General features: G+C 36.5%; 1 protein-coding gene across 2 annotated transcripts in view; it reads left to right on the plus strand.

Annotated features, from left to right (window-relative positions):
- Window positions 1–314: 314 nt before the first annotated feature.
- Window positions 315–26329, plus strand: part of rfx7a (regulatory factor X7a) — a 35465-nt gene continuing 9450 nt past the window's right edge. The window contains exons 1-3 of one of the 2 annotated variants that reach the window (XM_073908710.1): window positions 315–388; window positions 458–769; window positions 17369–17402. In XM_073908710.1, coding sequence (XP_073764811.1) covers window positions 654–769; window positions 17369–17402 — 150 coding nt within the window. In that variant the 5' untranslated portion in view covers window positions 315–388; window positions 458–653. The other variant, XM_683773.11, reaches the window with a different exon arrangement.

Genomic DNA, 26329 nt, shown 5'->3' on the forward strand with positions numbered 1-26329 from the left:
AAAATAATACTGTTTAATGCCTATTTTATTTGTGTTAAATAAACTAGATAATTCATATCTAATGTATGTTTGAGATCATTTGTAACTTTTTAGCCTTATTATTTGCAGCACATGACAGGGGAAATTCTAGCACAATCTCCGAGATGAAATACGAAAAAACGATAAAAAGACAAACAACTGAATGCGATGGGAGGCTAGTAAAACAACGAGATATCTATTATCAATCTTTACGCACAGCCAGTAATGCTTCAGAGAAAGAGCGATTATTCCTCTGAACCAGATGAACTCAAGTGCTGCCTCCCTGCAGCTCCCTCGTGTGGGTTTCCGCTGTCGGCGCAGTGCGCATGCGCGCTCTCAGCAGCAGCAGTGGTCGGCAGGCGAGCTGTAGGTAGGTAGTGTGTGTGACTCTCAACCTGCTGCAGCTCGAAGTGTCTCCATGCTCCTGGTGCACCCACAGGGATTCTGAGGAGCTCACCTGCAACCCCAAACCATGAATGACCAACGTGATCTGGCAGAGCCGAATCCGAACAGTCCCTGATGTCAACAGGCGGTGATCGTGATGTGCTATTTACGGAGGAAAGCTGCATTCTCCAGGTTCAGGTTAAGGCCTACTTGTTAGATCCCCATCCTCGTCTCAGCAGAGTCGCATCGTGATGGCAGATGACCAGCAGCAGTCGGGACCCGGAGCTGGACCTTTACCGTCCGCGGTTCAGGGATTGCAAGGGCCCGAGGCGAGTGCTCTGCAGCTGAAGATAAAGAACTCTATCTGGTAAGCGCTGTCCGAAATGTTGCCCGTTTTATGTGGGTGCTGCTGCTGCTGGATATGTGAGGGTTAATGGAGGCGAAGGCTCTCCATCCTAATTAGCTCTATTCCAGACGGTCCCTCGTTTCCAGTTGATAGTGGCTCATGGATACAGCACTGTACGTGTATTCAACTAACCAGACCAGTTCTATCCTCATAGTGAATGCGACAAGTTAACTTAATCAAAGTTGTTTGTTTTGGACACGGAGGTTTTGGTCTGTCTGAGCAGATTATTAAAACACGAGGTGGTCTACCTGTCTATGGTTGTCATGTAAAGTATACGCGTTATTTATCTGTAAAAAGCTGCGTTTGACATTGTAAAGACAGTGGAAAGCATGGGTCTTGGATTGGGCGACAGGTTACCCGCGACCACGCGCTCTCCACAGATTCTGTGGGCGCGCTGCGATGGTAAACAACTCGCGTGCAGCAGCAGCAGACGCGCGCATTTAAACGGCCAGCGTGCCCATAGTCACGCTTTCCTCGCAGACATTACTGCATCCCACGGATATATGATATTCTGCTTCTCTTGATCTTTTAGTTTGTGTTGTGGTTATCTAAGATTTATTTCCATTCATTCACCGGGTAAGCGCTTAGTTGAAGACATCGTGGAGCATGCAGCCATGGGGCTCATGATGTTTATAGCGCTGCAGCGCATGCGTTCTGCATGTTGTTGTTTTTACTTAGTATTTATTGTAAGGACAATATATAACGTCTGCGCGCACAGTCATTCAACCCAGTATTGTCTTAGGTCAGTGGTTTTACCTGGAATTGATTATTGTAAGTGGACATTGCTTGTGGCAGCGAAAATAAAAAAAAAAACGCTGACACGATTATTTTGCAGCGTCCATCCCCCTCTTCTCCACCACCCTTGTTTTTGCATGTTGAGACATGCTTTCAACGACATGCATCTGCAGCAGAGGCTATACGCCTACTCTACGTCCTGGGACATAGATATGTTTGGTAGCACGTGCATTATGTGTGTGTGTGTGTGAGAGAGTGACTGTTTATAAATGTTGCAATCTTGGTTTCTGCTGCTGATTTTCTGATGATATCAGGAGTTAGCTTTCGGTATTAATTGGATATTTTTGTCAAGAATTTCACATTTTCTGCATTTTGATGAATTCAGATATCAGTAAACAAAATATTATTTCCAGTGAGAACTTTTATCACAAATATAATTGTTTACAAAGTACACTAGAGTTTAGATAATCTGAATAATTGTTAAATATAATCAAATTTTAAAACAACAATTTTCAATGTTATTATTTTTATGCAGGTCTGCAATGTTGTGTGACATGATCTAAAATAAGTATGATAATTATTCATTGTTATTTTGAATTTTATATATATATATATATATATATATATATATATATATATATATATATATATATATATATAATTCTGGATTTAGTTGCATATGGTGGACTTGACTGTTATCAATCAGAGTAGAATTTTTAAGAGATAATAAATGAAAATTTATTTAATATATGGATACTTTTCTAATCTATTGCCTAATAGCCAAAAAATACACTCATTTAATACTTAACAATATTTATTTAAATCCAGGACAGATTGTTTACAGCCAAGAAAAAAAAATCCTTACTAATTTCTTTTTTAGGTCAGATTTTTTTGTGTGTGTGGGTGTAATCAAAACATCATCATCGCAGCTCTTTTAGGTGTTGTCTTTGTTATTACTGATTAAAGTTACCGCACATCTCTCTGAAAATGCGAGCCTGAAGATGTGCGTCAATTACACTCAGATTGTGCTGTTCATTAAGCACTAGTGAATGGATTGAGCATATGATGATTGTACTGTCTCAGCGGGTGTTGCTTGCCCTTCTCTCTGAGCAGAGCTCTAAAGGTTAGGCCTGTCGATGTGATAGCTGATACCCCTGATCTGCATTTGGCATGCTGGTTGGCACATGCTACGGTCTCTGTGGAAAAGATCAGGGCATTTGGCAATGGTGTTGGAGAGCCTAGTGGAAAAAAGATTGCGATTTGCCAATAGTAACTACTTTGTCACTGACATCCTGTACTTTATGCATAAGTGATGAAAATCATTAAAGCATATATTGTGCCTAGGCCCTATGCTGAAATTATGTTGGTAGGAGACAAATTACTAGAATCTCACCTTGTAGGTAAAAATAATTTAGGTTTGCGGACAGACCAGCAGAGGGGGTAGTTTTAGAAAGATTCATACTTTTGATTGACCATGCAGTTGATTTATATCTTTGGGCTAATTTCAGAGATGCTGTCGGGTAATAATTTTAGGAATGCATGTTTTATGTTCAAAATCAGCTGTGCTTTTGGTGCAATATTGTGATTATAGATCTTTAGACTAATTTCAGAAATGTTGTCTTTTGGTTAATGCCAAATTTGTCAGGTGATTTTTTTTTTTAGACTAACAGGCTTTATGTTCATCGTATTGCCTCACAAAGGTGAGTTTGGTCATATTATTTTTACATGGGTGTAAAAATCAGCATGCGTGAATATTTGTTCATATACATATGAAGGGAAATAGGATTCAATTGGGAGGAGGGAAAGAGTTCCAAACACAATGGTGGAAATCACCTTCAAAGAGAAATGAAAATGAGCCATTGCACCGCTGGCAAAAAGCCCAGCTGTTTTTACCAAGCTGCTCACAACTGCAGCTTTGGCGCTGTTAGACAATTCTGTTTTGGTTTAGCTTACATTTAGTCTGATGCTTGAACAATGGAAGGATTCGTGTTTGTGGTTTTGCTGCTTAAACTTTCTATTAGGCCTGCAAAATTGTCTCTATTCCTTTTGAGGGTTTACCTTTTTCCTGTTTGAGAACACGATCAGCAAACTAGTGTTCTGTGTTATGGCATTTGCTTTCTGTGAATTACTTAGAAGGTGTGATGTTGGACTTTGCATGACATTTTACACTTTCACACAAATGAAAGACCAGAACAGCTTAATGGAAAATGCAGTTTCATTGGATGCCTTGTTCACATTTGCTAACACAATCAGAGTTTTTCAACATTTTCATTCAACAAAGAAATCTGTTTCATAAAATATATTTCGCAACACATTAGGTAAATAGTAAATTACATTTAAAAATGTATTATGATATAATTTCTTTTTATTTTAAATTGTAACAAATGTCCAAAAAATATAAAAAGCTGACCCATTTAGAAAAATTCAAGCCATAGTTTGCCGGCAGTTAGCTCTCTGCAACTCTTACATGGTCGCTGAAGCTAAGCAGGCCTGCACCCTGTCAGTAGCTGGATGGGAGACCACATGGGAAAGCTAGGTTGCTGCAGGAGGTAGTGTTATTAAGACCAGCAGGGGGTGCTCACCCTGCGCTCTGGCCAGGTCCTAACACCCCACCATATTTATGGGGGACTCAGTATTGTTCAGTGAGCGCCGTCTTTCTTCTTCCTGGCAAAATTCCCCATATCATAATTGGTTTCATCACTTTGTCTCCTCTTCACCAATCAGCTGGTGTGTGGTCTGGCACAATATGTCTGCCATTGCGTTATCCAGGTTGAGGTTACACACCAGTGGTAGATGAAGACCCATCTCTTTAAGGCCATTTAATTGTAATTAAAAGCCTTAAATGCTTAATTTTCTAAAGTATTAAAGTTGAATTAGCTTTTCATTATACAAATTTGACAGAATTGAATCATTGTGTAGGCGAAAAGTGGCATTCTGTTTAGTTTATTTGTGGAATCCCGCTAGATTTGATGTCATCTGTTACCATGCTCATTGCCTACAGACTGCTATGTGATAGATAGCACAAGTCCCTTTACACTAAGTTGTTGGAACAATGACTGAGCATTGGGTTAGTCACTTGGTCTCCTGTGCCTTATTCCCACTCTTCTGACTTGTGTTGCTTTTGATAAGGAGTTATCATCACAGACTAAGACTGCTTAGTTGTGCTATCTTACTATCGTTATATAACAAATTTAAGTTAAAGTGTCACCAATGGGTAAAACTTACAATGAAGATGTCAGTGATTTCTCTTGTGGGAACTTTAAGTGGCTTAAAATTAGAAGTTCAACCCAAAAACCCAACCTTTCAGTTTCTTTTTACTTGTGATTATAAAATACAATATTAAAATATGATATCCTCCATAGTGGACAAGCTCAAAATGTTTTAGACCTTCTTTACAGCTATATTTACACTTATATTTCTAATTGTCCTTTTTGTGATTAAATTGCCAAAACATCTGAATGCTAAGTGAAAACAGGGCCTGTGTTGACTCATATGACATTATGGATATCAATGCGTAATCTATCTTCTATATCTTTCCTCTTGTAGATATCAGTGATTTAGCAGCTGTGTGTATGAGACCTTATATCACCTCTCTGCCCACAGCAGTCAGGGAAGCCAGACAGTTCCTGTCAGAGAAGCAGCTGGAAGGAAACCTTTCACTTGAGGCCAATTTATACTTCTGTGTCAAGTGAACGCTGGCTGTAGTGTGCAGTGTTGGGGAGGTTACTTTAAAATTGTAATGGATTACAGATTACAAATTACCCTATTTAAAATGTAATAACTAGTCTACCTTTTCGAATACTTTATAAAAGTAAAGTAACTGATTTTATCTGATTACTTTATGAATATTTTTATATTTCTAATGGATATTTTCAGCAGTTATACCAAGCAGGTGTGACATAACAGTAGTGCTGTTTACTGTTTGAATTTCAAAAGCTTTCTTCACTTAAATTAGGTTTTTATTAATTTAATTTTAAAGAACAGCCACCACAAAACCAGACCTTATAACAAAAATTTGTTTACTGTTTTACACAATCTAAATGTTAACTAGTTGTGCAGGATGATTTTTGTGGCATTACCAATAAAAGATAAATCTAAGCTATTTTTGCGATTTTATTTTTAAATCGAAGCAACTTAAGTCAATCACAGCTTAGTGATCAATCAAACTGTCAATGAAACATATGAGGCATTTTAATTATTTACTATAAATAATATGCCGTACCAAACAGAACCAAATTATAGTTTAGTAAAGTAACAGTATATAATAGTATAGTATGATATAATTTATTGTAAAGGGAAATATTTAGGAATCAGCATTATATTGTATATATATTTACATTTCTAATTAATAAATTACATAATGTAGTATCCTCAATAACTATCATGAACTAATCTGAACTAATAGTAATTACCATAGTATATTTTAGCCACAGTAAACTATATATATATATATTTATATATATATATATATATATATATATATATATATATATATATATATATATATATATATATATATATATGTATATATGTATGTATGTGTGTGTGTGTGTGTGTGTGTGTGTGTGTGTGTGTGTGTGTGTGTGTGTGTGTGTGTGTGTGTGTGTGTGTGTGTGTGTGTATATATATATATATATATATATATATATATATATATATATATATATATATATATATATATATGTATAAACCTCTTTTTCCTCAGTCATCTTTCCATCAGGCAAATTTCTCATGTTAGCCTAATTAGTTGGCGACGTCACTGACCAGAGTGAGAGATGGCAGTAACACACCAAAAAGTTTGTTGTTGACCACCAAAAAACAGGTAGTAGAAGAAATCGACATTCTCGCCATAATATTAATTTATTTTCATCGGCCAGACACCGGCTTCACAACTTCGTGAATGTCGGCGGCGTCACTTATTGATCCGCGGTCATTAAATGTTGTTTGTGTGGACGTTACTGCACTACTTAACTAAAAAAACTTAACTGTTTGTAATCTTTAACTTTTTCATAAGTAATTGTAATTTAATTACACCTTTTTTTTCAGTATCTGCAACAAGTTACTGTTACTTTTATTTTGTAATTAAATTACGTAACACCCTTGCATGTGACTAGTTAATCCCCATAATTTTTAGTATGCTATTATAAGCTGCACACTCCTCCAAAGACATCTTCAGCAATTTCAGTTTTGTATCCTGTCTGCATTTCTCTGCAGATTTACACGGCCGAAAGGTTAGTTTTTGGCAGATTTTTTAATGTTGTACTCTAAGTTTCTTGCTGCAGTGCTCATAGTAAGATCAGGTTAGCAATCTGAAGTGTAATTTACCTGTGATTTAGCTGAACTAATTTGGATTACCAGCTTGAAGTAAAGAATAATTTGCATTACAATATCCATCAGTAAGTTAAACAGGCCCTTGTGTAGTATGCTAGCAGCCTCTGCCAACTAACAACCAACCTAATATGGAACATAGTATCATGGAAACGTCAGAAAATGAAAGTAAAATACACAAATAACATGAAGTCTTGGCATGGTGTAATGAACTAATAATACAGTACAGTACAGTAAGTATTTTTAAAGTAGTGCAAGTAGTTTTTCTTTTTCTTTCAACTTTTCCTCGACTACTATACTTTTACTTTGAAACATTCCACAGAAGGACGTTTCTCAGTTTCGCTTGACAAGTGTGAGTGCTCTGAATCAGGCCCAGGCGCAGTTTAGTTGGCCGGTCCTAGCCTGGTTGAAAGAGGGGTGCTAAAGCGTGGTTCGGTTGAGCTTTGGCGCGGTACGCTCGTAGTGTGAGTGCAAAGCGTGCCTTAGCGCAAAGCTGAAGACCCGATGTCTCTTTTAAGGGACTGTTTCATGTGGATTTATGAATCATTCCTACTTTTCAATGAGCGCAAACCGTTGTAGTTTTTTAAAGATGCAAACCCCTCACTGCACGTCAGCTGCACCTTCAATCCTCCTAATACCTGCAGCACGTTGACCTTTTCATGAAATTTCTGAGCGTTAAAAGTAGGCATGGGACGATAAGTGTTTCAATGATTCATTTTAATTATTTACCCTGACATGTTTGCTGCTACAAAATATCATAAATCTTTCAAAAAAAATATTGTTTCCTTACTTACATTTATTAAATAACGATTCATGCTGATTCCCCTACTGCAGCAAATTCTGTTTTTACTGTTGATATTTGGCGCCAGATAATCAGGAAATTATGATTTTGTTTTGTCTTCATCTTTTACGCGATATTTCAGTTTTGCATATAAAGTTCATTTTTAGATGGAACATAGCTACTCAAAAAAGCACGCAGTTTGAATGGCTAATTAATGAAGAATGATTGACAGGGAATGGAAATGCTGATGTTTATGCAGACATGAGGTTTAGTAGTAGCTGAGTTCAGCAGGTTCAGTGGAGATTTCAGTGTGTGTATGTGTGTGTGTGAGGGAGAGAGAGAGATCACAATCTCTCTCTCTCTCTCTCTCTCTCTCTCTCTCCCTCTCATACACACTGACACACAAATATCACACATGTAGGTCATGCTGACTAGCAGTAGTGTTATAGTCTGTGTTGTGATGTCTGGCTGCTCTTGCTCAGCACTCTGCTCAAGTAGAATTAGCCTAGGAGATCACAGGCCTTTGCCCTCTTCACGGGATGCCTCTATAGAGAGCAGATGATAGAGATGTCGGAGCTATCCCTTCCAACCAGTGACACAGTGACCTCTCACCTCTGTCTCTCTCTCTCTCTCTCTCTCAGGCGGTTGTTTACGTCCTGTTATGATCTGAGCACATGCAGCCAGCTGGAGGAGGGGATCTTAGGGGGAGGGGCACTGGCCGATGGGATAAAAGTCTGTGGCTTAATTCAGGCCACTGTTTATAGGAAAAACAAACCAGAGTTACTTTTAAAGAATTATTTTTTTTGCGTTTTTTGTAATAAAAAAGGTTAATGAGGTATTGACTATAGCATATTTGATTTATAGGGTTGTGTCAAACTGTAGTTCATAAGTAATATGGATTGATGATTGTATGAGATGTAAGTGGGAGTTAATCCGTGTTACAGTGAAGTGTCACTCCCCACAGCTCCCTTTTGGATGTGAAACTTAAGCTCAAAGACATGGGCACAGCACTCCAAAAATCACATCAGTGACTGGTGATCACATTAGTGACATCAGATCACATGCGTGACATTTAAATTCACTAACAAGCAGTGTTGGGGATAATGCGTTATTAGTATCATGCGTTACATAATAATATTACTTTTCCAAAGTAACATTTAAAGTTACTCATTACTTTTAAAAATAAGTTATATTATTTGAGTTACTTAAAAAAGGAAACATAAGTTACTTATTATCTTTCTTTATTGACTTTAAAAAACATATTGCGAAATAAAAATTACCTTAGTCAGGTTGAATCACGCACTCAATGAGAGAGTGTGCTGCAAGGGAACAGTCAGCTGATACTCATCATTATTGGGTCTTTTTTTTCACAGCAGATGAGTTGGTGTACTGTCTTAGTAACTGAATAACTCAAGATAATGGTTTATTTCAAGTCAGTGGGGGTATCCGGTATGTTAGTGCCTACTGAGAACGCAAACCGTTTCACAACAACTCTGTTCAATTTAATAAACTCATTCAACCAGTTCACTTAGAAGATCCGGTTAAAATAAATGCTTCATTCACAAATCGCCTGTCATCACTACAGACAGTCAGAACGGCAGGCCAGAGACATTTTTGCGATGGATTCTTGTTATTTTGAACTCATTGAAGAAAAGTAGTAGATTGTTGTTAAGTGTAGATTATGTGTAAGTAAAACTCTTGACAGCTGGAAGAAACAAGACATGGGGAAAAAAAAAAAAAACACTGGATGCGAAGCACTACACTCACACCCCACCAGATTAACAGCAAATGATTGACATCAGTCGATTATTTCGGCAAAAAAAAAAAATGCTTGTATTCCTGAGGAGGTTCAGCTACTGATGCGACTATGTTTTGTAATATAGTACGATTTTTTCCTCCTTTGGGAAATTATTAACACATTTGTTGAGGCCACGTGAGAAAATGTATTCAGAGTATAAAGATCAAAGATTTTTATCGTTCTACTATTCATTTGGTTGTCAAACATTTTAAAGGTTTAAAATCTGTTTTTGCCTTAATAAATGATTTCATGTTGGTACTCTTGAGCTTTATTTCAATCTTTATCTCAATAGACAGTGAATTTACTTAACTAATTACAAAAAAACATACAAAAGTAGCAAACACTCTGTATGTTGTTAAATACAGAGCTTCTCTATAAAAAAAAGGTGAAAAAAACACCTGCAAGTTCTGAAAGAGATCAAACCTCAGCCAGGTAATGAAAAGTAATGCAAAAGTCATATAAGTAGCGCACTTAGTAAGGGAGTAACTCAATATTGTAAGGCATTACTTTCAAAAGTGACTTTCCCCAACACTGCTAACAATCATGTCATTTTTCCTGCCAGTGATGTTTAATATGTAATAAAGATGTTTGTCTGTTGAGTAATGGGATGATTTTTTTAAAGCTTCTACTCTTAAGCTAGTTTACATCAAATTGTGACCCAATCTGGCGAAATGATTCAAAGGTCTAGTTCTATTTTAATAGACAGCCCCATAATGTAAAAAAAAAGACAATAAAAAAAAATCTACATTTTTTTAGCTAATTTCACTGAAAAGACATTCAAAAATAATCTCTCAAAGTTTCATAGTCCAGGTCATTGAGTAAAGTTATTTCTATTACTATTAAAGTTGACTTTAAGTAGAAATGAACATTGCTTTTCTCAACTTCTCTCAAAATTTTTTTCTTTATATTAAGTGTATCCCATAAAATCCCAGTATCTCGGCTTTCAAAGTTTGCTGTTAAATATTGTATAGAACAAATCAAAAAACCTAAAAATGAACACAAACAATGACGTAAACGCAGATCAATTGTCAAAGGAAAGCCCCGTTTCCATTGACAGGTAAGTGATTGGTCCAGCCATCCACCTGTCAGACATAGCAGCACGATTTTGTTGTGCTCCATACTAGAGCTGCACAATTATCTCGATTAATCTCGATTCGACCCCTTAAACGATTTTAATCCAGCATTTCTACGATTCTGCCAATCATATTTTCAAGTTCAGGAGAGAAGCAAAGGCGGCTGCACGAGTCTTTTCATTGTCACCACATGGACACCTCCAAATGATGTTAAAAGAGTCACATACTGTATTTATAAGATATAATTCACCTAAAAATTTCATTTTTGTCTTCATATAATGCTGTATTCGGGGCCGCGCTCTATAGACGTGTGCGCGTCTACTTTAGTGAACAGAACCTGCACATCCTGTGAATAATAGGTAATAAAGTTGTAAATAATATTCAGTTTGTGGCACATAGTGATCGTGCAAAGTATGAACAGCACTTAGCAGTGAAAATGAAACCGAAAGAGTGCACATTATTTAAATAATCATATCGCATTTTAGACTTGGCGACAAGCATTTTATATGTTTTTTCTTTCATAGCGAACACATAGCTGTGCATAAAAATAAATGTTTACAGTGTCAGTATAACTACTCTAGCGTATATAATGTTGATTTTACCAGTGAATTAAATGGTCTAATAACAGATTGCAAGCATAGGCCTATATCTCAAACATAATTCAACATCAGAATTATTATAAGTAGAATAGAAATATTTATAGAAACCAGTAGACCTACACATAATATTAATGTCGTTTTACCATATGTTTTAGAAAATCTCATATTAAGCTTTATTTTACATCTACAGAATCGTGAGAAAATCGTGATCTTTATTTTAGGCTAAAAAATCGCTATTCTCATTTTAGCCAGAATCGTGTAGCTTTACTCCACACGTCACCTCTTGTCGGGTTAACATCAGAGCTTGATACCCAATTCAGCATGTAGAATCAGTGTCAGCTGAAGAGAGTGTTCTGACTGGTTGATCAGCAACAAATCAGTGCTGATTTGTTGAATAAATTCAAGCCAAAAAGCAACGCAAAGAAGCCAAATATAATTTTGTTACATTGACACAAACATTTACAAAATAACATGGATTTTTAGATTATCAGACCCCTTCTTGGTGAGTGACCGTTACTGTGATAACGGTACTTAATGCTATTTTATTTACAATTGCTTGTTTTAGTTGTCTGCACCTTGATCATTTCATGATGGTGTGATGGTGCTTTACTTGTGGATTCTGAATTGACTTCCTGCTGAACTGGGAGGGTTGCATGACAATTGATATGGGGTGTGTACATATGTACATAGGATGTGGTTTTCATGCTGCACAGCAAACTATTGGTCTTACATTGGAAAATGCTCAAGTTCAAGCTCTGGACATATTGGCCTCAGTAGACCTGATGGAAGCTCTGACTTGTTCTGACCTAAAAGTGGAAAAGCGACTATTTTGAAGGCGGTGAGAAACATCCTCAACTATATTTTAAAGCCTTTTGCTTAACTTTAGATCAGTAAAGATCTGGGGCCTCATGTATCAACGCTGCGTACGCACAAAAACTTTGCGTACGCCAGGTTTCACGCTCAGAATCGCTCACGTTTGGATTTACTAACGATGAACTGAACGTGGGAATGTGCGCAGCTCCACGCCAGCTTTATGGCTGGCATACGCACATTTTTTGTGCGTGTCTGTTTTATTTCCATTGGCGACTCTTAGAGGCAGTTGTGTTAAATTGCACTCTACAAAGTGTCTTCTCAGCTGTATGAGACGGGTTCATCCGCATGTCTAGTATATAAGGTTTCCGTACCATACAGTTGACCATGCAAACATTAAAGCGCAATTTGCAGCAGTCGCCGGTTTGCCCAAAGTAATCGGAGCAATCTACTGCACACACATTGCTATTAAGGCACCATCTGACGATGAACTGGCATACGTGAATCAGAAACGTTTCCATTCAATAAATGTGCAAATAAAATAAGATGCACAGACTTATTAATGATTTCTACTTGTCTTCCTCGTGATAAATAGTAGGCAAAATCTGATATGTAGCGGGGAAAAAAGAAGAAAGAGTTCATCAGACGCTGGATTCGAACCGAGTTCATGCTCGAACGTGTCAAAACATGTTTTCATGCGTTTTACAAGCTACGCCACTGAGACTGTTAAGGGTACTACAATATTTTACACATATAAATCACACTATTTCTCTTTTAACTCCACAGTGCGATGTTCAGACCCTACTGTGTTGACCGCATCAGCTAAACTCTCCCCACTCTATTTTTTTCTTTTGTTGTTAATTCCGGAGGACAAACTTGCAAATAACACCGTTTTCCTCAGGTCTACCTCTGAAAGCAGCACCTCCAATTCACATTCTGTTCAAAGTTTCTTTTTTCGCTTGCTTTTGCCATTGCTTTTTCGTTGGGTTTTGCCAAAGCAGAGTCATTAGTATATTCATACGGGGGAGGAGGCAGGCAGGGGTTTTGTGCTTGTGCATGTTGCGCTTTGTTTCACGTTCTGATGTACAAAAGAATATGCGTGGGATTCTGCGTATTTTTTTCTGCGTACGCATATTTACAGCTTTGTGCGTACGCAATGTTTTAGTATGATTTCCACGCAAGTCTTCGTACATAAGGCCCCTGAAATATTGTTTTACCAATTATCTTACTCTTCTCATTCAAAATCCTAAACTGTTTTAGCTTGATTTACAACCCTCAGGTTATCATATCGTAGAGAATACTCTCCCCAAAATAATTTTTAGAGCATTTTAAATATATTCTTGGTTACTCTATAATGGTTCAATGATATTCTCTAAAAAGTCTATAGACATCACAACTAATTGGCCCTTTTTAAGCTGGTAGACATTTTAGCAATTTTTTTTTTTTTTTTTTTTTTTGTGGATGGAGTTTAGGAGGCAGACCAATCCCAATGACCACATCCTAACCATACGTTCACACCGAAAGCGGCGAGAGCGTCCAAGGTTGCTCTGGCCGCCCTGGCGACAATGCTGTCTGCCTTCAGCTCCGGCAGCGAGAGTGTCAAAACTCGCTACATTGATCTCATATTTAAAGAAGCCGTTGCAGCATATCATTTGAATTCCTGCATAAAACCTGCATTAATGTTTCTAGCGTGAAAATGTTGCGCACTTCTTATCAAATTTATATAACAATGGATGATCAAATTGCGTGTATTGTTTCTTTGCTCTTTTTATCCAATATCCAGTGTCCATATGTATCAAATATCCTGAAGCAGCTATACTGTTTTGTACTGTCATGTCGCATGAGATTCTTTTTTAGGATAAATATATATAACATTAATGCACATCAGTAACTCGCCAATAAATATTTTAATGCATGTTCCTGAAAGAAAACATTGTAAATAATTGGAAATCTGGCGACCGCAATCATCAAACCCTTGGGAACAACTGTGGTCGGAACTAAAGTTCACAGGTCTGTGTTCTCTGAACTCCTATCAAGCGGTGAACGTCTTCATTCTGATTGCTTTCCGCCGAACCGCATCATAGCTCATTACCATACAGTTGACTTGATTTCAACTCTCCTCAACGCCTACACCAGCGAAGACGCGCCCCGCTGCTGCTCGCTGCTTATCGCCACCGTCTCTCATAGAAAATGAATGCCTTCCGGCTACTTTGACGCTCTCGCCGCTTTTGGTGTGAACGTACGGTAATGCTACATCCAGATTCCAGAATTTTTTTGGAACTTGATAATGGTGGAAAAGGAGACAACACAAGCATGTTGTTCATGTTTAGTCTCTGGTCAATAATTAGGAAATGAGTTAGATTACTGCTAGTTTAAAAGAGTAATGTTAGGTTATTTAAGCTCTAAAAATGATAAGTGTTACATGAGAAATCACTCGTTTCAAGATTTCTGATTAATCAGTGATCTTTAGCTACACAACAAAATTAAAACAAAAGATAAATACTTCATTAAACCTGACCCAATAAGAAGCTAGTGCTGCAGCAAACCTATTGCACACTATAATAGACACCAGTAGTATGTTTTGCAGTCCGCTTACACTACTACCTTCATATGAATGGGCTGGTCTGTTGCATAACACAATCCAACTTATTCATGCATTGCACATGAGATTTTGCTAACACCCTTATGTCTAGGCTTACCATCCACCACGCAAACATTTCTGAGCCACTTTCACACCATGTATGACGTATAGTGGTGCAATGCACAGACGTACTGCTCTCTAAATTAGGAATCTTTATCTGTGTATCAGGTGAACATCGGACTAATAGAGTTAAACTTTGCTGTTGATGAAAGCTCATTAAGCAAGTCAGGCGTCTGCTTGAAACAGCCTAATAACAACATGAAGTGACATTAAGGGCAAATCCTGTTTTTACTGCCTGCCTTGACAACAGGGGTACAAACGTTAACCTGCTTCAAGACTACCTAGATACAGTTTAATGAGGGTTACCTGGCCTGAAGCCGCTTGGGGGCAAACAGAAACTCGCCTAGTAACAGTTCATTAGTTCTCTGACCTCTCGGGAGGGTCATAGGGACAGTCTTATGACTGACTGTCTAAGAACACACGTTATTTGGCTTAAGACTGTGGCAAGCTTGAATGCTTTTATATTGGATTAAGAAGTCAGAATGTTGGAGCAATACAATGCCTGATTGGATATCCTATAATTAAAAGCTATTGTATTCAATGTATCTTAGGTGATTGGCAGATCAGGGCTCAGCAGTAAGGATGGCCTGATGACTCTGGGCCAGTGCCAAAGAGATCTGGGTTGCTGTGTTGAAGCCACATTTTAAAATCAGTGGTCATGTGCTTGGTTTTATGTCTTGGCAATAGAGTTGTCACAAGTGCAGACTTCGGTACCAATCTGGACTGTAATTTAAAAAAAAATGCTACTAACATTAGAGTGCTGTTACGCTAATTGGCCTTTGTGTTCATGTGCCCAACAGAAATGACTGTGATTAGCTCAGGAAACCATTGCTTGGCACACTTCACTGAGCAATTACACCGATACACTGAGACTTCTAAAGCCAAGTCTATCAGATCCGTCCACTGATGGGCTATAGATGTAGCTTTCAACTAAACACTCACAAAGTGGGAAATGCTGAAACTCTATAACTTTTACATTTGGCTTATTTAATGGTTGAATACTTAAATAGTTTTATATTAAAGTTAACATTTCATAATGTTTTTGTAATAGTTTTTGTTAAAAATGATATGGTCACTGAGTACAATTCATTTTTAAATAAAGTTTCTTTTTTATTATTAATTATCTTTTTATAAAACATTAAAGGGATTATTCATAAGTTGTAGTTAATTTTCTTGTGAATTTATTTACTTTTGAATCCAAGTACATATTAAAAAAAATTAAGGCATTAAAAAAGTAAATTTTTCATAACGCATTAGTAATGTGGTTTTAGTTAAATATTTAGTCCTTGGTGGTTTTTGACAAATAAGCATTGGCAAAAATGGTAATTTTCAGATTCTTGCACAGTCCAAATGTTTTTCTTTTAAAAGATCTCATTGTGTGATCATTTGGAAGTATATCCCGGACAATTTTCAAATGCAATTGCAAATCCCTCATTACTGTTTGCATTTCCACTTTCGCGAATGCACATTGACTGCCACATTTAAAATGAAAAAGCAAAGTCCATTTGCAAATGCATTTCCTATGCATCCCCCTTATGAGCTACGGGCCTGACATATCTAAATGGCAATATTAATTGCTTCATTTGCTTTTTCTTTTTCTCCACGTTGTGCATGTAACCTTCCAAAACTAATGGAATCGCAAATCCCTTTGCATTTGAATTTCCGATGTCTAGACTGAAACCTGTCAATCAAATGACAGGGGAGGGGCTATTTTATTGGCCGTGGTTTTATTGGGTAGTGATGTCACTCACAGTCGACGTGTTTACAGTTTGGAAAATGGAGGTAATCTGTGAAATTGTGGAGCAGATTTTGATACTTGCGCAGCAGGTTAATGACAGCTCATGCTGTACAAATTTCCTTTTACTTAGATTCCATTTAATTTTGGACACTTTAAATGAGTTTGTGGCCTTATCAAACAGCACAATATGTGATGTGATCTTCACCGAAAATGATCCGGGATATACTTTTTATATGATCAGGATCAACAATTTGTTTTGCAATTTTTTTTTGTGTTCAATCTTTGACTTTTATCAATGGTACCCATTGACTTTTATCAAAAAAACTTTTTATTTTTTATTTTTATTTTTTACAGATCTAGCATTTGATGGATTTAAAACAATCCAGGATTTTTCAGCATTGATCAATCTTTGTGCTCATTAGTAAAACTAGATTGTTGATGTTTGGTTCACTGTGCTCGTGTCTGAATCTCGGTTGTTCAGTGCATTTGCCAACCTTTGCTTTTGGATCTCTCAGTGTTTACCGTCACCATGTTGCCTGTCATGATATTTCTTGTGGTGTTAAAGAAAAGTGGTCATTTGTCAATCTCACCCTGAATGCGGATAGACAGTGCCTTTGACGTGCCTTTTGAAGGTTCAAATGATTGTGGGCCTACATTACTCCTGGTGAAAATTTGACCCTGTCTCCTTTTCCATACCTGTATATAGAGTCCATACTGGTTCATTCCGGTCTCAAACATCCCGATGGTCAACACATTCTGATTGGCAGGAATATTTATAGACCTCCAGTGTTATGGAACTTTAATGCAAGATACTTTTTTTTGTGCATGAGCACATGTGTTCCTGGGGATATATTGGTCCATGCTGGACAGGGTGGACGGGTTAGAGGATGGAAAGATGTTTTGAATGCCATTGATTTATTAATAAAATAAGCTTTATGAATGTTTCTCAAGTTACCCGTGTCGTACTGATTCTTTCTCTTCTCTTTTTTTTTTTCAGCAAAACTGTACAATCGAAGGTGGATTGCATTTTGGTGAGTGACTGCTATCATTAAAAAATGTATATTCATATAAAATATTAAATGCATTAAAACACTCTAGAAGTGCTGGGTTGTTTTAACCCGACGTTTGGTCAATCATAGACAAAAACCAAACATTAAGTTAAAGTGTCATTTAAATTTGATACAAAATATAACCCAGGATTTATACAACCTAGCATTTTTCATATTTAAGCGTACTATAGCGGTTGAGTTTCTCATAAAAATTCCAAATTGAATAGAAATATCTTTGAAAGAAATACTTTTTATTTTTCTAACAGAGGCCAACTAGCCAAGTGTTGTGCAGATCAACCTAACTTCTCTGACTTCTAAAGGTGCTCTAGCGACAGATGCTAGAGCCCATGGTCTTCACCCTCCTTGTTAGAGCAACCGACTCCCATACAAAGAATCCAGTAGGACTGGTTGGTTACACTTGGCTCGTCCAGGATAAGAGTGAGGTTTAGGGGGGTCATGTTTATTAACAAAGTAGACTTCTTCATATGAGGCATAATAAACTCAAAGTGAGTTTTCCTGAGGACAAAAGAAAAGTAGAATTAACTAGTTCAGTATTTCAATACAGATGTTTGTGGTGGTCAAAAAAAAAAAGGAATTGGAGCCACTGTCTATTATAGGAGAAGTGCATATAATGTACTTCTTCTAGAAGTGATTGAAAGTGGCTGGGGTATCAAAAAGTACCAACTTTTTTTTTTCATTGCTTTCTTGTCAATTCTTGCCAATTTCCTGCTAACATGTGTGTGCTGTTGAGCAGGTTCTTAAACACCCCTAATTGCTGATTGTGTTCACATGTTTAACAGCGATGTCCAAGAATCCGGTCAACCGATGTGTTTTTTTTTTTTTTTAAGCCAATATTGATATCTTAGAAAGCAGGATGGCTGATATTTAGCCAATATAATTTATTTCATTTTAATTAAGAATTACATTTAAATTAAATTGAAATTGTATTGAACTAAAACTAATTTGAAAATTGACTATAAAACAAATATCAATTATAATCAGTCATAGACGTTAAACACGTTGGTTATTAACCGTTGTAGAGAGAAAGAGAGAATTATTTATTTATTTAGTTATTACTAATAATGATGAATAAGAACTGCATAGCAGTCCCCAAACTATTTTTTATTTAATACATTTTGGAAGGTAGTATGAGCCACCACAATTGTTAAAAATAAGCTGCATGCTAATTTGTTAGTTTCTTTTGCTCTTTATTTGTATTTATAATGAAATGATATTTGTGCACCACTGCACGGGCTTGATATGAGCACAGTAACAGCTGTCAGGTTGAGTAAGTACATTTTTTCTTTGGTGAGACTGAGAGACATTTTATTGCGTAACAAAAACTTAATAATGTTGTGCTTGTGTTTACCTGGCAAACCAACTCATACAGCATACAGCTGCCCAGTGCCCATAAAAAGACTGAATGTGTGGGTGTCAAAGCACAAACCGTAATTTTAATCCTTTAAATGTACATGCTTAATCTGTCAAAGATGAGATCTATCGATTAAAAAGGTTATCAACAATTCATTTAGTTATCTTTAGTATTCCTACTTCATGCTTAATACAATAAAGCCCAAAACAAGGATTATGATTTACTTAGAGAGTCAAATCTTTAAGGATGAGCCCTCTTGTGTTGTCTTGTTGGATAAAAATTCTGAACAAGACTTGAGAGAAACACCATGCTCTCGACCAGCGGTAAATTCAGGTGCTTGCACAAAGTCATGTTATAGTGTAGTGGTTAGATACAGAGTTAACTGAGAATCAAATATACTGAGCAAGTAATGATATGAACACAAATAGTGTGCTCACTATGCTGTCAAGACACAGACACAGAAACTCTCAAAAGCCGTTAGGTTAAAGACATATCTGTGCCAAACCTATTATTAGCTTCAAACTCAGCCATAGTGAGTGAAATCTAACAGTTTATTTGCCAATGGTTTAAACATAGACATTTATTTGCCTAGGTGTAATATTTGGTCATATATGTAAGTTATTTACTTAATTAGTTGAGGGTTGTACAGTCTTTAAGACACTTCTTTCAAAGACATTTGAAGCAGCCCCAAACTTTTGAACAGTAATGTATATCTGCAATGAAATATTTTAAATTCTTTTTTTTAACTGATCAATGTCTTTGTGAGCAGGATTTCTTTTTTCAAACCACATAACTGCAGACAATAAATGTTTTGAGTTGTGTTTTGTGGCGTGAGGAGGAGAAGGTGATGATGGTCTGTCAAGGTAACAAGTGACACAAAATCCTCTTCTGATGTTAGCCAGTGTGTCCCGTGTCCACCGTTCACCTCCTCTGTCCTCTCCTCTAGTCTGCCCCTGTTGACCTCTGCTGGATGTTGCCGGCTCTCGCAGAGTCTTGCATCAGCCTCCTCATTAAGCGTTCATTCCATAGTAGTATCTCTAAAAGCCCTGCTGTTTAACTCCTATTACCTCACATTAACATTTACAGCGGCAATCAAAAAAATCTGATTAAATAATAATAAAAAATCGTTCACTTTTACCACTTTTACATAATATAATATAATGTAATATAGGATAATATAATATATTATGATATGATATAATATAGTATAGTATATTTATAATATAATATAATTTAATATAGTATAATATAATATATTATGATATGATATAATATAATATAATATAATATAGTATATTTATAATATAATATAATATAATATAATATAATATATAATGTTATATCATACACTTCGATATAATATAATGTAACAGTAGTTCAACAATACAGTTCCTGAACAACATGAATTGGAGTAAATGTTGCCGCAAGTTTTTTTTAGGTGAACTGCCACTTTAAGCAGCTCTTTGTAAAACATGCTGTAGATTGTACAATAATGCAATTCATTATGTTCACTTACTGTACTGACAGACTTTGAGGACTCCACTATTACTGAATCATCACTTTGTCTCAGTGCTGAATTGTTCCAGCATCCGGCCTGGAAGAATTTGCTTGTAATAAATTCTGTAGGCTTGTCAGTATGAATTGGGCAACGTCGGTTGAGTCCTTCTGAATAATGCATGAGTTATTCACGCATGTCTAGTAGGCTCAGCAGTGCTGAGTAAGGGGCCTTCACACTACTCAGGGGACGTTACACCTGCATGAATGAGCTGAGTGATGATGAGCTACAGGTTCCTCCTATTGCGGTCAGGACCTGCTTGCCATTGTCCTCTTCATCTCAGAGTTGAAGCTGATGAGTGAATGAATGAAGTTGTGAATGCTTTTCACAAAGATGTAGATAGTCCAATAGCCAAGTCTACTGCGGGTACATTTTTGTTGCCAGTTAATCATTTAGTTTTTAATCTTGTCATGTGTTTACAGAATAAAATTTAATTCATTTAAAGTAGTAGGAGCTACTTTCTTCATCAAAATTAAAGGATTGGTTCACACATAAATGCAAATACTGCCATTATTTACTCACGCTTCCAAACCCCTGAGACTCCTTTTTCATCTTCAAAACTATGGCCACAACAACTAATGAAATTCATTGTCAACAAATCACAATATTGATTTGTTGGGCTGCTCACGTGACGACAAGATACACAGTTGTTCGAGCAATGAAGGGTAGAGAACCCTCCATTTGTTGTCAAATTTAATTTCCTGTTTCTCCTCAGTTTTGCGTTCCCGCTTTGCAAATTGTATTTACGCACAGAGCTGGATTTGACACAACACCGGCTGCAGGAAGAAGGCATGGGAGAACTTTAGATTTGAGGCTTCTAAGAAAACTGAAACCTGTCCGCTTATAAAACTGAGCTTTCACCTCACAAGCCTTAGTGATGATTAATTAATTGCCACTAATTTAGATTAGCTTAAAATAAATGGTGCAAATAGAGTGACACCACATATTTAAAATCAGCAAACAACAGCAGCAGTAGAATATTACAATTAGTCAATGTTGTGGTTTCCAGCGAAGGCTAATAACATTACATTTGTTCACTGAGATTTCTAATTCTGATTGAAAATTTGTTGTTTATTTATTATTTATCATTTTTATATTTCAACAAATTCCGCTGCTTGGTATCTTGTTGTCATTGTGTTTATGTAACAATTTCATAATTTGAATATAATAGGAGTACAACACTTTCTTTGTTTTTTATTTATGTTTTGTATATTTAGAGAAGTTTAACTGTTCAAAAGCAAACTTTGTTTTTCATTTAAGGTTTAAATAATTGATCAATAAACTCAATACCTGACTTTTTTGTAAGTATAATTTTCAACATGATTAGTTCCTCGATTAACAGTTTATGTAGTTATAATAAAACAGCAAATAAAAAAGTGCTTAGTTTTTATCTGATTAATCTTTAATTTGTTTGTAGTGTAATAAGAAGATATGTACCATTCTTTGGTATTTTTGAATGAGTAAATTCTCAGGTAGTTTTAAAATTACATTCCAGATGCAATCCCATTGTTGCATTTATCTCTTTATTCAATTCTTGCCAATAGGTGTGTAAAATATTACAATCCCAAAATATGTGGAAGTGATCAGCCAATACATTTCCACATTTTCTCTAGCATTCGCCATTTTGTTTTGAGCTCTAGTTTAAAAGTATTTTATTTTAGGTGTCATAAAGAACCTTATCACATTTTTTCAAATAATCTCCCTCCATGAATCTGAATTAATTTTGATCATCTGTGTTTCCCAAATAGTTAACCATTCCTCATTTGTTTAATATTATATTGGCTTCCTTTTCCCATTTCTGTTTTATATACATTGTTGAGTGTTTCTTTGTTAATGTCAGACAGGAATAAATTCTCAATACTAGTTTCTTAAAAGAAAGAAGTTTTATCAAAGTTTTATCAAAAGTTCCTGAAAATTATAAGCAGCACAATTATTTTTACAATTATGATTATTCCTTGAGATATAAGTCTGTATGGTACAATGATTTCCCAAGGATTGTGTGACACTCAAAACTGGATGCTTGGCCATCATAGAAAGTAAATTACATTTTTAAATATATTAACAATAACAACAGGAATTTTAAATTGTAATAATATTTTTCTGTTAATTCTAGTACACTGACAATATTTATTACAGTAAATAATTGTTAAGATAATTAATTATAGCTTAAAAGACACTAACCCTCAACCTAACCTTGGCCATGTATTGACCATCTTATTTTGCCTCACATGTTCAAGTACACTGTAAGTGCACATATAGTAAAATAAATTGCAGTGTTTTTTTGTATTTTGGATCATAAAAATTCATCTGAACATGAAACTTCTTTTAAAAATCTCACTGGCCTCAGACGTTTGCAGGATAGTGCATGAATTATGTTTTTGTTTTTTTTAACATGCATTTGTTTATCCACTCTTAAAAGTCACACGAGTTCTCTCTTAAATAGGGTTGTCCGCTTGGCTCCGAGACGTCTGCATTCTCATGCCATTTTTACTTACCTTTCTTACCCCTCTCCAATGTTAACTGTAGCCGCGCTCAGTGGTTGATAACTTTAGCTATTCACTAGCCATCATTCCCTTAGCAACGAAGAGACGAATAGAAAAGACAGACGCAACTATTCTTAGAATTCAGCAGAAAGGGGAGGGCAGAGATTCAGCAAAGTGTAGATGATGCCCTCGCTGATGAAGAGATTTTTAGGTGACAGCTGCATTTTCTGACTATTTTCCTCAAGTTTCATACACTTTCTGTGTTGATGATGAGGGCCTATACTCTTAGGAGGTACTTTGGACATATAATTGGTGTGGCGTTGAGGAACTTTTGAAGATCTCAACTTTCATTGCTCCCACAGGCAGACACCATGAAAACAAAGGCTTGTTTATGCTGGCTTAACCGACTGCTCTGATCGCTGAGGGGATTAGGTATTCTTCGGGATTATTTTTACCTTGGATGACTTCCTGTTTGGGGTTATGCCGTACAATCCTATTGAAGTCTGTTTATTTTAATTCGCTGCTCACAGCTTTCAGCCCAGGTTGCTGAGTAAATGTCTCTGAGTTTTAATATTGCATGTAGAGTGGAGATCAAAATAATCAGATGTTTATATTTAGTAATTTAATCTTTGTTTAAAGTTAACCTTCAAAATTTTATTAAAATTTTATTTGATGGGTATACCATACTAGATCAAATTTACAAGCCCAGTGCACACCAAGCCAATATCAAGAACTAGTTTTACCTCGCATCCTCTGCGTCTGATCCTGTCTGGACCAAAAAGCTGCTCTTGTATGCATCAAACAGATGACAGCCAACTAAAATGAGAACGTATATTCTTTGAAAACGTATACGTATATGCTTGAAAGGATGCACCTTTTCATACTTAGAGGTGGCAATATCTGTTTACAACTGGAATCCAGAACTAGTGCTGCACACTAGGGCTAAACAAAAAGTCTCATGCGATTATCATGCTTATTATTCTATAAAGCCGGCTCTGAAATCAATTCTGAATTTTCAGCACTTGTGTTTAGCTGTAGCATTGCTTCCTACAAAGAGCCATAATTCTCTGCCAAACTACAGAAAATATTGATATCATCATGTGAAAGTCAAATCACAAATAATCATTGTGCGATATTGACAGCTGTTTGCTTTTGTGAACTACGGCCCTTAGTAAATGCTTGTGTTAAACCTGAAAGTATGTGCAAAAATACCACATATAATGATGTTTTTACTCAAAATTCACTGTATAGCCTCAGTTGAGTGTCTAAACTAAGTCATTCTGTTAAATAATGTGCCTTCTTACACAGAATAAAGCACGCAGGCATTTCATAATAGTAGGGGGCTGTTCGCACAGAATGCCTTTTTTTTTTCCATTGGACTACTTTTCTATAGTTTCCAATGTAAACATGTGCTTGATGGATGTGTGTGACCATTACACTCATGTCTCGTGCCTTTTGAAACACTGTGCGCTGTTTTTTTTAGATGCCATGTGAAGTTAAAAGAACTTAAACTTTCACACGCAGCACAGCTCATCACTGTCAGATCCACAGCAGTGGAGCGATTAGAAGAGCTAGGAGGTGGGGAAAGCTTTAGCCTCAGACCATTCTGAACTGTTGCCTTTCACATTTTGAGAGCACCCTTTGGCCTTCTGGAGGAGATTTCCTCACATGATATGCAAGACAAATCGCAGCATTTGCTAAACCGCAAATGCAATTTTTATGTCAGTGTAATTTTGTCAGTTAAGTCTTATTGGACAAATACAATCCAGTACTTGCGTACCATTCTCAAAGTACTTCTCTCTCACCACAGAGGAATTCACTCATCAAATATGTCTGATAATCTGATATACAGCTGGTTTTACATGCTGAATCAGAGCCTGACGCAGTACAACTGCCGACTGTTGGCTTGGGAGACCATCCCGGCCTTTATCCTGTTTAGCACTGAACTAGTGACCAATTCCAACTGTTGTGTTCCAACTGATTGAACATTGAGATTCTGCCTATAATTATAATTCTACTCCTACATTTGTCTTTAGTGGACGATCAGCCTTTTTGGGAGTCTTGAATGAGTTGGTGTTGTAAAGATACAATATTCTAGATATCACAAATTTAGAATGACCAGCTTCTCTTGCTATTGCTGAAAGGTTCATCACTTTGGCCTTTGTTAGACAACCTGCTGTTTCAATCACTTTAGAATGCCTCACCAGCACAAAGTCAGAAAAAAACATGAACGTTAGGTTCCTAGTTGAACAGGCTTTGTCAAATAATCAAGGAATTTACCACCATGTGTCAGATTAATATCAAGCGTAAGATATCTGAAAGTGTTCTTTTCTCACTCTCTCTCAATCTCATTTACTCCTAAGGATAACTTCAATAAGACCAAGCAGTGAGCTTAAAATTTCAGAAATTGCTGTTTTTTTTGTTTTGTTTTTTTGATCACAATTGTATTTCTTGGTGCAGAAAACATTTGAAAAATCACTATTATATCTGTATCAAATCTATGTTTGGAATGCATCAGAAAAGGCGAATGTTTGCGTACTGAAGCTCGTGTTTTTGAGTGAGGAATAGCATTTAAGTGAAGATGGGGAGCTGTGCCTGGAGCGAGAGACTCGTGTCTGCTGCTCTGTACTCGGGCAGAATTTAAATCAGCTCTGCCCCACCCAAACATCTTACACATTCTCTTTGAAGAGCTTTTCACTGCTCTACTACTACATTAACACTCGACAAGAGCTGAAAGGCAGAGACCTGAAGATCACAATAACATCTTTTATGCACATGGCTGTCTGTGTGTAAAAAGAGTAAATATTTATTTGATTGGTAATGTGCTTTATTTTTGGATGGTGTAGGTGGTGTATAATTTAGGCTGGGTGGGTGATGTTGACGATGACAAACATCTATTTCCCCTTCTATCTTTCTAGAATTAACATGAAAATGGAATTGCTTAATGTCATATAATTTAGAAAAATCTGAATAAATCAATAGAAGTTTTCACCTAATTAAATAATTTTAATTGTTTTTTGGGCGACTTCCATTTATTAGGATAGGACAGTGTTAAGACAGGAAGTGAAGTTGGAGAGAGAGAGACTGAGAGGTAGAGAGGTCCATAAGCCGGGATTTGAACTCAGGATGCCCTGAGCACAATGGCACTATACACTAACTGGCCACTTTATTAGGCACATCTGTCCAACTGCACAAATTTCTAATCAGCCTATTACATGGCAGCAACTTAATGCATTTAGGCATGTAGACATTGTCAAGAATATCTGCTACAGTTCAAACCAAGCATGAGAATGGGGAAGAAAGGTGATTTAAGGGACTTTGAACATGGCATGGTTGTTGGTGCCAGACAGGCTGGTCTGAGTATTTCACAAACTGCTGATCTACTGGGATTTTCACGCACAACCATCTCTAGGGTTAATTTATTAGGATAGGACAGTATTTAGAAAGGAAGTGAAGTTGAAGAGAGAGAGACCGAGAGCTAGAGAGGTCCATAAGCAAG

This window comes from Danio rerio, chromosome 7 (assembly GCF_049306965.1).
Source record: "Danio rerio strain Tuebingen ecotype United States chromosome 7, GRCz12tu, whole genome shotgun sequence".
In the NCBI taxonomy this organism is placed as follows: domain Eukaryota; kingdom Metazoa; phylum Chordata; class Actinopteri; order Cypriniformes; family Danionidae; genus Danio; species Danio rerio.